We start from the raw sequence: 15,570 nt of genomic DNA, 5'->3' as shown, positions 1-15,570 counted from the left end.
TTCGGAATCTTTTGTAGGACATTCTACTTTAAATATGGATCAATTTTATCTTCATTTTCCAATCCAACTTCCTCGGTTGTTGTTTTTTTAACTGCCATGCTAGCAATTTTCCTCATTTGTTTGGAAACTCAAAATTTGTGTTTTATCAACTTTATTTTCCATTCAATTTCTTGATTTACCAACATTGAAAATTTGGTTTGTAACATCTTTATATTCTGTTTTGTTGATTCATTTCCTGGTTTTTTAATTATTTGTTTTTCGTGTTTAATCAGTTCCTCTAGTAACTCTTTCTTTTTCTTCTCTCATATCTTTTTTTTTTTTGCAGAGTATTTTGTTGTATAAAAAAACCTCTCATTACTTCTTTACTTGTGCCCCAAACCACATTTATATCCCTACCTTGCTTCAAATTTAGTTCAAAATAATCTCTCAGGGTTTTTTCCTGCTTTCTGCAAGATAATTTTTATTGTCTAATAAGCCTTCGTTTAGTCTCCATCTGAAAGGTGAGTTTTCTTCTCTTCTTAATTCCAGCAGTAATGAATTATGATCCAAGAGTGTCCTAGGTTGTAGTTCCACTTTTTTAGTTCTTAATGTTAGTTTATTAGATATCCATGCTGATTAGATATCCATACCGAGCTGATTCTTCCCACAGATCAATTTGGCTCTGAAAAAAAGTAAATTCTCTGTCCAATGGGTGTTTGAATCTCCAGTTAATTTAAGATTTTCTACCATAGACTGTTCTTTCTTCAATCCAGGTCCATCAATTTCTACGGAGCATTGTATTCAGCAACAGTGCCAGGTGTGGGGAATGCCCAGCTCTCCATGTGTTGCTGAATTGCAACTCAATCAATTGCGGCTTATAGAAGTTTTGTGCAGCAACATATGTGCCTTTGTGAAATGGTTGTCCTTTTTTGTGTTATCCTTCAATCCAGGTCCATCGTTTTCTACGGAGCATCGTTTTCAACAACACTGCTGGAGATCGTGTGCACTTCAATGAAAATGCAGAATTAGTTGTAGGTTTTGATGTTACAAACTGGAGGATTTACCCCAATGGTTCAGTGATTAGAGCCAAAGTTGGAAAACTGAACCCTCAAGCTCCTTTTGGCAAAAAGTTAACCATTTATGATGATCAGATTGTGTGGCATAAAAGCTTTAATCAGGTGAGATGTAGCAGTGTGAGACCAGAGCTGGATGTACACTGACCTTTTTAATGTCATTAGAATGATTTTAACTATATCATTCCAAAACATAATTGCTTAAAAAAGCGTTCATTACTTACAAAACAGCTGTTCCCCTCACTGCCTGGTTACTGGTTGCTCTGCAGCAACCTCTGGTGTCCCATTTTAATAATGCATGATCAACGTTCTAAGCTAAACATAATGTGGCTCTTACGTTTTGAAAATCTTTCCTTAACCCTTTCTTAATCTTATAAACCATGAGTGTAGAGTCATCCCAGATATTGTAAAAAAACAAAAAACAACAACGCTGGGTCCCCTAATGTGGTTGGACTACGACTCCCATCACCATCAGGCAGGATAGCCAATGATAAAGGATGATGGGAGGTGTAGTATAATCTGCCAACATCTGGAGAATGGAAATTGAATGACAAAGAGGCAAACAAGTTTCAACACTTTTGAAAGTTTCTTCCTTTTTCCAGAATTTGTTTTGGTCAAATCCCGTTGTCAGGACTGCCGCTAGGTCCCAGCTCACAGAGGACCAACGCCCAGTGGATATTATATACAAAAGTCTTTATTGAAGTTTAGTTTCCATTTCCAAGCTCTGGGCGCGCAGGCCCACGTCCTAACGCTAGACCGGCTAAGTCCCCTCTGACTCACTGCTCCACCCACACCAGTTTAAGATTCTAGCCCGGCTCCACCTCTTGCGCTGCTCTTTCCTGCGTTGGGTCCTTCTGCCCTCTGGGGTTCCCTCCTTCCTGGACTCCTCTGACGCGGAGCCTCCTGAGTCTTGCCCCTCCCTCCGGCGGGCTTTAGGACCTGGCTCCCTTCCCGGGCTCCCCGCTGTGCCGCGCTCCTGTACATTTGAACTTGGCGCGCGCGCCCAGCCGGTGACTTTCCTTCTGACCGTTTCCCCGCTTCCTGATGTGGGTGTTGCCAAACCTGACTCCTCTCCTCCCTCTGGTGGTGAGGACACTGGTCCCGACTCCTGGGACTCCCCCTCCCCACTGCGCTCTGGTGGAGACGCTGGCCCTGATCTCCAGCTGCTGTTCAGGGACTCCCCGCTGGCCCCTCCCTCTTGAGGTTTCTCCCTTGGAATCTCCCTTGCTCTGGCCATCGGCGCTCCCTTCTGTGAGTCCTCCGATTCGCTAGAGAGGCTTGTGGAATAACTCTGGCCACTGTCACTGCCTGCGCCCCCCTCGTACTCCTCCTCCTCACTCTCCATTTGCTCCCCCTCCTGTGTCTCTCCTTCTGAACCCCTGACATCCATCCCCCCCTCGAAGCCCCCCCTTCCCCCCTCCCCCTCTTCCGGTGCGGGTTCCGGGTGCTCCATTGTTGTAGGGGTGAGTCCAGGATACAGCTCGTCCCCTGAGGCTTGCAACCATGGAGATAAGTCCGGGAAGTCCCCCATGGGCTCGTCGACGACGACCTCCTCCGCTTCCATCTCCTGCGCGGTGTGCTCGAAATCTGCGCTCGACCCCAAATCACCCAAGAGCCCTCCTCCCCCTGTTGCTTGATGGGGGTCCACCTCCCAGGGCCCCTTCGGCATGTCTCTGCGCCAGCCCACTTCGGGTTGGTCCTCCCACCAATAAGATCCCCCCGTGCCAAAACCTGAAAGTGATCCCTCCGGAGAGCTGCCTCCCGGAGCCGAGTCCTCAGCTGACGAGAAACCCCGGAAAGTGCTGGCCGAGAGTGTGGGTGTGAACAAACAATCCTCGAAAAAGCCCGCCGGCATAGGCTTGTGCGGGAAAAGTGTGTGGAATTCTTCCTTGAGCAACTGCTCTTCCACTGCGTAATCCGGCACCCACCTGTTGGCGCTGGCCGGGGTGTCCTCTGTGGCGAGAAGATATTCAATCCCGTCCTCCCCCCACCTTGAGTCTAAAATCTCAGTGGCTTCATTAAGTGGCTCCCCTTTCGGCGACCCCCCTTTTTTGGGCGCTTCTCTGAGCGGGTCTGGCGCCTTCCCCGGTGCTTGAAACCTGTGGGGCTCTCTGTAGGGCGTGAGCACTGATCTATGAAAGACCGGGTGCATTCTGGAACCCTCCGGGAGTGTCAACCGGAAGGCCACTGGGTTGATCTGCGCCTCTACTTGGTAAGGCCCTAGCTGCTTGTGCCCTAGTTTCTTCTTGGCTAACGATCTGGCTGGAACTGCTTGTGCTGCCAACCAGACCCAGTCTCCCACCTGGATGTCCTCCCCAACCCTCCTGTGTCGATCTGCCTGCACTTTGTAAGCCTGTTTTGCCAACTCTAACTGCCTCCTGAGCTGCTCGTGGATCTCCTGCAACTCCGCTGCCACTTCCTCTGCTCCCTGTGGCTCCCCCTCCCGCACTGTGTCCAGACCCGGGAAGGTTCTGGGATGCCTCCCGTAGTTGGCGAAAAATGGGGTCACCCCCGTGGACCCGTGCTTCGTGTTGTTGTAGGCAAACTCGGCCAACGGTAGATAGTCCACCCAGGTCGATGGCTGCTGGTTCGCGTAGCATCTCAGGTACTGCTGCATGATGGCGTTGACCCTTTCCGCCTGCCCGTTAGTTTGCGGGTGTCTCGCCGACGCCAGGCTGACCTTGACGTTCAGGAATCCCATCAGCTTTTGCCAGAAGTTGGAGATGAACTGGCGCCCCCGGTCGGACAAAATAGACCGTGGTAAGCCGTGCACCTTGAACACGTGGTCTATGAACATCTTAGCGGTCTGCTCGGCCGTGGCCACCTTCGCGCACGGAATGAAGTGGGCCATCTTGGTGAACAGGTCCACTACCACGAGCACTGCCGTCTTGCCCCTTGAGCTGGGTAGATCTGTGACAAAGTCCAGGGCCACCCTCTCCCACGGTACGAACGGTGTCTGTAGCGGTTCCAACAGGCCCGCCGGCGGCTGGTGCACAGGCTTAGCCCTTTGGCAGGTGTCGCACCTATTGACATAGTCCGCGACATCCCCCCGCATCTTAGGCCACCAAAAGTCTCTGGCTACTAAGTCCACCGTCTTCTCCTTGCCGAAGTGCCCCGCGCTGGGCGCGTCGTGCAGCTGTTGCAGGACCTTCGCGCGGAGGCTGTCTCCTGGTACGTAGAGGACTCCCTTGCGTAGGAGCAGGCCGTCGCGCACTTGGAATTCGTCGCCCCTCGCCTTGCCACTGCACACCTCCTCCATCTTGGCTCGGGCGAACGAGTCCGTTTGCAGCGCGCGGCGCACCGCGTCCAGGTCCACCGTGGCTGACGCGCATGCCCACGCCTGTGGTGTGAAAATGTGCTTGGCCGCCGCCGGTGCCTCTGCCTCCAGATACTGCGGTTTTCTGGACAGCGCGTCCGCCAAGACGTTGCTGTTTCCTGGGATGTACTCAATTCTGAAGTCGAAATCTGCAAAGAACTCCGCCCAGCGGATGTGTCGCTGGTTCAGGAACCTCGCCGTGCGCCAGTACTCCAAGTTCTTATGGTCTGTGCGGACCTGCACCGTGTGCTTGGCTCCGACGAGGAAGTGCCGCCACGCCTTGAAGGCTGCATGTATGGCCAGCAACTCCCTGTCCCAAATGGTGTAGTTCTGCTCCGCTTTGCTGAGTTTTCTGGAGTAGAAAGCGCACGGCTTCCAGTACCCCTGGTGGTCTTGCTGCAACAGAACGGCTCCCATGGCCCTGTCTGAGGCGTCCGTCTCCACTCTCATGGGCCTGCTGGGATTTACGTGCAGTAGGTTCTCTTCGGAAGCGAAGAGCTGCTTGAGCTTCTGAAAGGACTGCTCTGCCTGCTCCGTCCAGATGAACCTCTTCTTCTTGGAACTGAGGGTGTCGGTGATGGCCGCTGTCTGCATGGCGAAACCCTTGGTGAACTTGCGATAAAAGTTGGCAAAACCGACAAACCTCTGTACTTCCTTCCTATTGCGTGGGCTCTTCCAATCCAGTACTGCACGTACCTTGGCACCGTCCATAGCCAGTCCCTTGTCGGACAGTTTGTAGCCCAAGAAATCCACCTCTGTCTTGTCGAACTGGCACTTCTCCAGCTTGGCGTACAGCCTGTGCTCCCGCAGCCTCTGCAGAACTTCCCTAACATCTCTCTCGTGAGCCTCCGGCGATTCCGAGAAGATTAGGATGTCATCCAGGAAGCAGACGCACTTCTTGTAGAGGAGACCCGCCAAGACATGATGCATGAAGGCTTGAAAGCAGTGGGAACCATTTTTTAATCCAAACGGCATAACTCTGTATTCATAAGTGCCCAGCGGCGTAAACATGGTTGTTTTCCACTCGTCGCCTTCCCGTACGCGAATGAGATTGTACGCTCCGCGCAGATCCAACTTGGTAAAGATGCGACCCTTCCTCACCGTCGCCAGCAGGTCATCGATCTTGGGCATAGGGAAGGCTGAGGGCTTGGTCTTGAGGTTCAAGAAGCGGAAATCAACGACCAGCCTCTTTTGGGGCGTGTCCCGCTTCTTTACAAAGAACACTGGACTGCCTCCTGCCGCCTTGGACTCCCGGATGAATCCCCGCTTCAGGTTGTGATCTATGAACTCCCTGAGCTCTTGCAATTCATCCTCAGACATGGAGTACAGTTTCCCCGTCGGGAGCGTCGCCCCGGGCAGGAGGTCGATCTTGCAGTCGTAGGGTCTGTGGGGTGGCAGCTTATCCGCCTCTTTCTCGCAGAAGACCTCCAAAAACTCCTTGTATTTGTTAGGCACCGCTTGCAACATGCCCAAGTTCAGCTGTGGTCCATCCTCGTGCCCCTCATCTTCCAAGTCCGCCAGGATGCAGTGTTCTGCGCAGTAAGAGGAGCCGAAGGTCAGTTGCCGCTGGTACCAAGCTAATGCCGGGCTGTGCCTATCCAGCCAACTCATTCCCAACACTATGGGCGTGTCTGACAGGCGGGTGACGTTGAAGCTGATGACCTCACGGTGGTTTCCAATGCGCATCACCATTGGCGGCGTCTGCTGTAGCACTTGCCCTCCCAGTAGCTCCCTGCCGTCCACTGTGACGACTTTCAGAGGTACCGCCGCTGGCAGAAGGGCTATGCCATGTTGCTGGAGGAACTGCATGTCTATAAAATCTGCATTGCTCCCCGAGTCGATGGTGATGGGAATTTCCACCAGTAGCCCATTGGGGAGCTGAAGGGATGCGGTGAGCTGCACTACTGGTTTGGGTGGGAGGGGGTCGGTGGGCTGTAAGATCCCTGGGGATTGCTTCACTGACTTGTCTGGCTGGTCCCCAGAGACGCCATCTCCAGCCAGACAGTGGAGTTTTCCTGCTGCGACTCCCTCTGCTGAATTGCGTCTGTTACTGTCGCTGCGGCTGCAGTATGCTTGTGAAACCGCTGGGGACACTCTTTTGCCATATGCTGAGCACTGTCGCAGATGTAGCACTTCCTGGTTCCTCTAGGAGGCTTCATCTTGACTGCTCCCGGAGTTAGGGCTCCGACTGTGGAGTGAGCCTTAGCACCACCTATCTCCATCGGCTCCTCTCCCCCTCCCAGCGGAGGCATGGATCGAGCGCGCACCGCCTCCTTGGGGAAGGGAGGCAGTCCTCTCGCTGGCGTGCGTCCCAAATGCCCTTCCTCCCTGCCCCAAGGGCGTCCTTCCAACCGAACCCCAATGGAGAGTGCCCGTTCCACCACTTCCTTGGTGGTTTGGGGTCTTCCCCCCCTTGCGATCTCGTCTTTCACAGCTCCGCTCAACCCCTCCCAGAACAGGTCTCTGACGGCAGGCGATTCTTTCTCCCAGGCTAGTACATTCACCAATCCGAAAAAACGTGAATGATATTGCCTCACAGTGGCTTTACCTTGTCTTAGTCCGTGAATCTCCCTCCTAGCGATATCCACATCAATCTCAGATAAAAAACACGCATCCATCACTTTAATGAAGGCAGTCGCATTTTGGAGGGCTGGATCCTTGTCTCTCCATAGATTGCGCAGCCACGATTTTGCCTCCCCCCGTAAATGCGAAATAATAAATCCCACTCTCTCTTCCTCATTTTTAAAGTCTTTGTCAAGCAGCTGCAATGCATAAATCACATCTGCTCTGAAGTTAGGATACTCCTGCAGGTCCCCATTGAAGTGAGATACCAGGCTCCCTCCTCTGTTTCCCAGCCCAATCCCTTCTGGTCTGGTGGCGGGTAGCCTCTGTGTACTTAGCACTTCTAACCTGGTTCGCAGATCCTGGCAGGCAGCAGCTGCTTCCTGTTCTTTCTTTCTGGAAGCCGCAATTTCTGCAGTCAACTGCGTCACTGCGTTTTGCAAACTCGCTATCCTCTCTTCGGTAGTCATTTCCCTGTTTTTCGTGAGCTCGCAAAGCACCAATCTTCACCCCTCGCTGCTTTCCCGCACTCCACGAGGTTGCAAAATTGGTGAAAAAAGGAGAGGGGACTTACTGTCAGGACTGCCACTAGGTCCCAGCTCACAGAGGACCAACGCCCAGTGGATATTATATACAAAAGTCTTTATTGAAGTTTAGTTTCCATTTCCAAGCTCTGGGCGCGCAGGCCCACGTCCTAACGCTAGACCGGCTAAGTCCCCTCTGACTCACTGCTCCACCCACACCAGTTTAAGATTCTAGCCCGGCTCCACCTCTTGCGCTGCTCTTTCCTGCGTTGGGTCCTTCTGCCCTCTGGGGTTCCCTCCTTCCTGGACTCCTCTGACGCGGAGCCTCCTGAGTCTTGCCCCTCCCTCCGGCGGGCTTTAGGACCTGGCTCCCTTCCCGGGCTCCCCGCTGTGCCGCGCTCCTGTACATTTGAACTTGGCGCGCGCGCCCAGCCGGTGACTTTCCTTCTGACCGTTTCCCCGCTTCCTGATGTGGGTGTTGCCAAACCTGACTCCTCTCCTCCCTCTGGTGGTGAGGACACTGGTCCCGACTCCTGGGACTCCCCCTCCCCACTGCGCTCTGGTGGAGACGCTGGCCCTGATCTCCAGCTGCTGTTCAGGGACTCCCCGCTGGCCCCTCCCTCTTGAGGTTTCTCCCTTGGAATCTCCCTTGCTCTGGCCACCGGCGCTCCCTTCTGTGAGTCCTCCGATTCGCTAGAGAGGCTTGTGGAATAACTCTGGCCACTGTCACTGCCTGCGCCCCCCTCGTACTCCTCCTCCTCACTCTCCATTTGCTCCCCCTCCTGTGTCTCTCCTTCTGAACCCCTGACACCCGTATTATCTCTTTTCTTGTTTAATTACTTTATCTCTGCTTCATATTTCCATATTCTGGGTATGATGACAATAATTCACTCCACGTTAGGCAGAGTAAATAATTCACACAACTGAAACCTGGCCCCCTAGTCTCTTGTCTTGGCCCCCTATTTATGCGGTTTCCACCTGTGGCCCCTTTGGAATATCCTGGGGGCCTCCAGGGGGCTATATGGCCCCTGGTTGAGAAACGCTGATTTAGGGTCCACAGACCCAGCTGGCCCATGCACACTCTCCTCATCATGAGGGTTCATATATTCCTACTAAGCTCCTGTTCATGTTTCTGTGCAGGGGCTGCCAGTTTCTGTGTGCAATGACAACTGCTATCCCGGCTCCAGCAGGAAAAAGAAGGAGGGAGAGAAATTCTGCTGCTATGATTGTTTTCCATGTCCAGAAGGGACGATCTCTAATCAGAAGGGTAAGAGGCAACATGGACAGAGATATCAAGACACTCACTTAGCATAATATGCTCACTCCTCCTTACTTTGGAAAATATGTTAAAGAAACATACAAACAAGGACATTTTGACCTTATGCCAGTCACTATCTTACCAAACAGGATTATCATGGAGATCTAATGAGGGGAACAATATAAGCTGCAATGAGATAATTGGAAGAAAGGCAGGATTAAATAACAATATATTTTTAATTTAAAACAGACTATTAGGGGGTATTTAAATCACACACATCAGCAATGTGATCAATCAGATGAATATTTTAAAAATGGAAAAGTGGATCCATTCTCTGGGAGTTCCGCACCTAAAGTAAAAGCCCTTTACTGAACCTTTGTCAATCTCTGTATTCAGAGACCTCAGGTCATAAATAGATTCAGGTGGCTAGGAGCCCCTTGAAGTGTAGCTGGGTTCCCCCAAAGTGAAACGCAATGGTAACAGCAAGAACCTTTATTGAGCTTACAGAATTGGACCACAGGGGCAAAGCAACTGTTTATATACATTCCTGAAGGGCTAGGCCACTCCCACTCTCAATGTGATTGGCTGTCTAAACTCCCAAGCTGCACATCATAACTTAGAGTTTAAGGGCCGATGGCAGTAGCCCAAATCCTGAAACGTTCTGTGATTGGACATCATGTATCAAATCAGAACACAGGGGCTCATTAATTAAGTATTTTGTAATTAATTTATGGAGATTTTCAATAACAACAAGCAGATACAAATATACTATGGGAATAAGGGAACTTCCTAGAGCATTCTTGGTTTTAGATGAGATCTGCATCTACTAGACCCTCCAAGTGTCCTTATTTTCCAGGGACAGTCCTGGTTTTACAGAAGCCATCCTGGTTTCTGATTTGATCCCAGAATGCCTTGGGGAAATGTTAGCGGCTATAAAATAATCTGACCCCTGAGCCATCTGAAGGCAACCCTGTATATTTAATTTTTTCTGAATGCTTAATGTTTTATTGTTTTTATATATGTTGGAAGCTACCCAGAGAAGCAGGGCAAATTATAAATAATAAAAAATATTTTTATGTAACTGGACATCCCTATTTTCATCGGAGAAATGTTAGAGGATATGCATGTACTAGACCAAGCACAGCAACATTCAAACCCTCTCCCTGAAATTATGGTTGTCCAATCTCTTGCAGTTTGTCAAACAATTTCAAGAACACTTTCACTGCCTGCCGCAACTGATTCTTTCAGGTAGATGTAGGTCATCATCTTGACAATTTTAATTGTTCCATCTTCTCCCCCTCCACCCTCCAGATATGGATGCCTGTGTCAAGTGCGCAGAAGAAAACTACCCAAACCAGGACCAAACAGGGTGTATTCCAAGGGAGCTGAGCTACCTCTCCTACCGAGAAAAGTTAGGGCTCAGCTTAGCTGTCTCCGCTCTGGCTTTCTCCCTGATCACCACCTTCGTGCTGGTGACTTTTGTGAAGCACAAGGACACTCCCATCGTCAAAGCCAACAACCGCAGCCTCACCTACCTCCTCCTACTCTCCCTCCTTCTCTGCTTCCTCTGCTCCTTCCTCTTCATTGGTCAGCCTGGAAAAGGGACCTGCCTCTTCCGACAAATGACTTTCAGCATCGTCTTCTCGGTGGCCCTTTCCAGTATTCTGGCCAAAACCATCACCGTGGTTCTAGCATTCATGGCAACCAAGCCAGGATCCAGAATGAGGAGATGGGTGGGGAAGGGGCTGGCCAATTGTGTGGTCTTTTCCTGCTCTTTCCTTCAAGCTGGCATTTGCACCCTTTGGCTAAGTGCTTCCCCTCCATTCCCAGATACAGACATGCAGTCACTGAAGAGTGAGATCATCCTGGAATGCAATGAGGGTTCAGCTGCCATGTTTTATTGTGCTTTGGGCTATATGGGTTTTCTGGCCGTTGTGAGTTTCCTTGTGGCTTTCCTGGCCAGAAAGTTACCTGACAGTTTCAACGAAGCCAAATTTATCACGTTTAGCATGTTGGTTTTCTGCAGTGTTTGGCTGACCTTTGTTCCAACCTACCTGAGCACCAAAGGGAAATACATGGTAGCTGTGGAGGTCTTCTCCATCTTGTCCTCCAGTGCTGGGCTACTGGGTTGCATCTTTTCCCCTAAATGCTACATCATTGTGCTGAGGTCTGACCTGAACAACAAGGAAAGCCTAATAAGGGGAAGAAAATAGTGTGTGTGTGTGTGTGTGTGTGTGTGTGTGTGTGTGTCTATATCTTAGAGCTTGAGGAGTCCTGGGATATCATTCACTCTGACCTCTGATCTTGATCTTTGAATAAATATGTGTCTCATTAGTTTCCTCTGTGTTGGTTTCTTATTCTTGACCAGCTGCAGACTAGAGAACTCTATTTTCTGGACCATGATCATGATCTGGGTGTGGATGCAGGGCAGGGCAAATCAGGTTTGGGCTAGTTTGGACCCTATAGAGTCTGATCCAGATTTATAAATCAGGGCCAGAAACTGTGCATAACTGCCAAAAACATAGATTGATCAAAAAATATTTGAGGGGTCCAGGCCCCCTCAGGTCAATGGGCACTGTCATTAAAATGCTGTGAGTGCGCCACTTCTTGTGACCAAGTATGTGGGGTGGGGCTTACCTGTCCCCCCATATTTTATTCAAGTTGGCACCCCTGGTATTTAGGGTGTGATGCAGGGAACAAATTTAGCAATAACTACAACCTCTCCTTAGGACAGAAGTGGCCTTCAACTTCCTCATCAAGTGCCACTGACTACATATATCTCAAAGAAAAATATAATTGTTGTAGAGTTCAAAAAAGAAAAGGAAAGGAAAACTCTAGCCATTCATTATGCAACTTGAAATGACATCAGTACACAATGAAAATTATAATAACACCAATCATTGCCAAAATTACTAGTTTAGATATTCTTGTGCATTATGCAAACAAATGTCATAGCAATATAAACCATCAGAATTGGAAAAACAATATCCCTTATGGGCTCCATGGGAGGCACTGATGACACCCTGGGTGTCAGCAGCCACCACTTGGGTGCCCATTGCTTTAAGCCCAGACTCCTGACTGTGTATGTGTACAACTCACCTGGGAACCTTATGAAGAAATGCAATTGTCCAGCACATTTGCCCCATATGGTTACATACAGTTTCTTAGTAGACCATAAGCTTAGCATGAGTCAACAGTGTGATGCAGCAGCAAAAATAACAGCAACACCGCCACCTAATGGAATTCTAGGCTGCATCAAGAGAAGTCTAGTGTCCCATTCAAGGGAAGCAATAGTCCCGCTCTCTTCTGCCTTGGTCAGACCCCACCTAGAGTCCTGTGTCCAGTTCTGGGTGTCACAATTGAAGAAGAATATTGGCAAACTGGAAGGTGTGCAGAGGAGGGCAACCAAGATGATAAAGAGTCTGGAAACCAAGGCTGACAAACCAACCTTGCATCCTGCCATAAAACTATAAAATCTTAAGACATAAAGCCTCAGTTTCACGAACATCAATTACATGCAATAAAACCACAGTCACAGTGAAGTCATTAACTACTCATATTCTGAATTGTCAGTTGAAGTTGTTTTTGCTAATTCAGTGGAAATCAGCCCGGATGCCATTTCGCTGCCCAATTCCCAGATGAGTTTGGGGAAACCCAGATGTATGGCAGCCCTAAGTAGTGGACAATGCTTCGGTACACAGTGCAGGGTTCTAAATAAGTCAAATTGAGGTTGTAGCTGTGGTTGGCTAAATCGGACAGTGGATCATGATGTCAGAGAGACATTTGCAGGATCTGGAGTTGTTACACTTTTTATATACAAAACAACAGTCCCTCAAAAGGACTCTTTTGAGCACCCTCAAAAGAAAAACACACACCCAAAAATAAATGTTAGAAAGGGACAAGATTAGATGCAGATGAACAAAGCATTTTCAATATTTAAAAAAATCAAGACTTCTTGTGCTCCCCTCTGCTCCCCTTCCCCTTTCTCCCCACCCAGGGGAGCCTTGCCCTCCGCCTACCCCTCAAAGTCAGCGCGTCTTGCGGGGTTGGCCTGGGCAGCGACAGCCTCTCCTCCCCACCTGCTTCCCAGCAGCTGCTATGAGTTCCCCAAGGGGGGAGGCCACAGCAGCAGCCATGGAGAGGCCAGAGGAGGCTTCCTGGCCACCTCCACTGTTGCCACCACTCAGGACAAGCCTGGCTCATTCTCCTCCCCGCGTTGGTGCTGGCAGAACTGGCTTGGGAAATAGGGACAATCCAGGATCAAATCAGAAGCCATGATGGGTTTTGGAATTAGGGAACTGTCCCTGGAAAATCAGAGTTTAGACTTTTGTGCGAACCACTTTAAGTACAGATTGTGAAAAATGCAGTGACAAAAGAGGGGTGAAAACACTGAGTATGAAAAAGATTAGAATTGGGACACACAAGGGGATTCCTTGGCCAGTTTTATTTCAACAAATGTCTGCATTTTCTAATAATGCAACAATTAAAGGCATCAACACAAATTGACTCCTATTTGCTCCTCAGAATCAAGTGGTCTTTGCTGTTCAAGTCGGGCCTCAGAAGGATTATGTACAGTTTGGGGAAGAAGATGCAAGCTAGCAAGCCTGCACTGGAGGCCAAGATGCAGAAGATCTCCACAGCCACCATCTGCTTTCCTTTGGTGCTCAGATAAGAGGGAACAAAGGACAGCCAAACGCTGCAGAACACCAACATGCTGAAAGTGATGAACTTGGCTTCGTTGAAACTGTCTGGCAACTTCCTGGCCAGGAAAGCCACCGTGAAGCTGACACTGGCCAGGAATCCCAGGTACCCCAGGACACAATAAAACATGGGGGCAGAGCCTTCGTTGCATTCCAGGATGATTTCCTCCGCCAGAGAATTCATGTCCACATCTGGGAAGGGGGGAGCCGTACAGAGCCAAACAGCACAAATACTGGCTTGAAGTGAGCAGCAAGCCAGAAGAACAGAGTTGGCCAGAGATTTCCCCACCCATTTCCTCACCCTGGATCCTGGTTTGGTGGCCATGAAGGCCAGAACCACCGTGATGGTTTTGGCCAAGACACAAGACACCGCAATAGAGAAGATGATGCCAAAGGCCGTTTGTCGTAAAGAGCAGCTCACTGGGTGAGGCTGGCCAATGAAGAGCAAGGAGCAGAGGAAGCAGAGCAAGAGGGCAAGGAGCAGAGTGTAGGTGAGGTCCCGGTTGTTGGCTTTGACAAGGGGAGTGTCCCCGTTCTTAGAGAAGACGCCAAGGACCGAGGCTGTGACCAGAGCGAAGAGCAGAGCCAGGGCAGCTAATGTGAATCCCAAAGGCTCGGCGTAGGAAAGGAAATGCTGGCTCTTGGGAATGCATTGATCTCTGTTCTGGTTTGGAAATTGACCTTCTTGGCATGCGAAACAATAATCCGCATCTGAAAAAAGGAAAGAATGATATATGAGTTCCATCAAACAAGGCAACCATTTTCTTCAGGCATGTTTCTTTCTTTGTAATGAAATGGATTCTTCCATCGCCAATGGCCTTTCAAATCTCCTCTGAAACAAGTATCAGAGAAAAGTGGAAGCCAGTAAAATGCAACGGGTATTATTTCTTCATAAACCATATAGGTGTTATCAATCAAATCACCAGGAATTTCGGAAGCAAAGTATTGACGACTGTTAATATGGTGCCATTGAAAGAGCAAACGGTCATCTCTGCTGAAAAGTGAGAAGCCCATTTGGAGGAGCAGAATTTGATTTTGTGTTTCTGGCTCTCACCCCTAAAACTCTGGGTGTGGAGGGTTAGGAAAGTCTTCCCTGACTCCACAAATTGTGGCAGGTGGGGAGCAGGCAGAGAACACTGGACATGATCCACACCTATTTCCACAGATCTACTTTGTCAAGGTTAAAGTTGTGGCTCTAGTTTGCTCCACTCTCTGTGTCTGTCTTCTTTCTTCCAGATCTGAGGGCAACTGCTGTTCTGTCTAGGAGCACTAAACTGTTAATAAGGGGGAAATGTTTAAATAGACTAGGAAGCATTGTTTAAAATAATAGATGATGTCTCCTACCCGTTTGATTTGAAATCATCCCATCTGGACATGAAGCACAGTCATAGCAACAAAATGGCCGCCCCTCCTTCTTTTTCCGGCTGTAGCCTGGCTGGCACCGATCATTGCACAAACCAAGGGGCAGCACCTAGCCAGAAAGAGAGGAGAAGAGGAAGCTCCCTTTTGCATGGTAAAGAAGACAGTTTGAACCAAGGAGACGAGATCATTGGGCAGATTCATGTTATTCCAGAAAGGTGGTGTATAAGTGAATAAATTGCCTTATAAATATTGGGAGTCAAGGGGAAGGGAAATTGAATATTTCATCTGTATGGGATGGTGGATGGAAAGGAGACTAGGAAAGACAACAGATTCTGAATTACAGGGAGTTGGCAGAGATGGCAAAATAGAAAGCATATACATTAGGCTCAGAGAAACACTACAAGACAAGTACTCTTCCTTCATTGAGAGCCAGTGTGGTGTAGTGGTTAAGAGCGGTGGACTCGTAATCTGGTGAGCCGGGTTCATATCTCTGCTCCTCCACATGCAGCTGCTGGATGACCTTGGGCCAGTCACACTTCTTTGAAGTGTCTCACCTCACAGGGTGTTTGTTGTGAGGGAGGAAGGGAAAGGAGAGTGTTAGCCACTTTGAGACTCCACAGGGTAGTGATAAAGCAGGATATCAAATCCAAACTCCTCCAACTCCTCCTCCTCCTCCTCCTCCTCCTCCTCCTCCTCCTCCTCCTCCTCCTCCTCTTCTTCTTCTTAAGTGGGTAACTTATACTTCTGAGATATAATTGTGTTGTTTGGTAACACAGGCTTTATTCCTACATAGGGA

At 49.5% G+C, this 15,570-nt stretch overlaps 1 protein-coding gene across 1 annotated transcript in view; it reads left to right on the top strand.

Annotated features, from left to right (window-relative positions):
• The window catches only part of LOC310831519 (vomeronasal type-2 receptor 26-like), a gene marked incomplete at its 3' end in the record, with an annotated part of 33,189 nt that extends 20,375 nt beyond the window's left edge, over positions 1-12,814 (top strand). Inside the window, exons 6-8 of the mRNA XM_083712131.1 lie at positions 8,595-8,721; positions 10,024-10,790; positions 12,710-12,814. Of these exons, the coding sequence (XP_083568257.1) occupies positions 8,595-8,721; positions 10,024-10,790; positions 12,710-12,814 (999 nt within the window). The remainder of the gene's footprint in view (positions 1-8,594; positions 8,722-10,023; positions 10,791-12,709) is intronic.
• Between the last annotated feature and the right edge of the window lie 2,756 nt (positions 12,815-15,570).

This window comes from Podarcis gaigeae (genome assembly GCF_964106915.1).
Source record: "Podarcis gaigeae genome assembly, chromosome: 14".
In the NCBI taxonomy this organism is placed as follows: domain Eukaryota; kingdom Metazoa; phylum Chordata; class Lepidosauria; order Squamata; family Lacertidae; genus Podarcis; species Podarcis gaigeae.
This window is presented reverse-complemented; position numbering and strand designations above follow the sequence as displayed.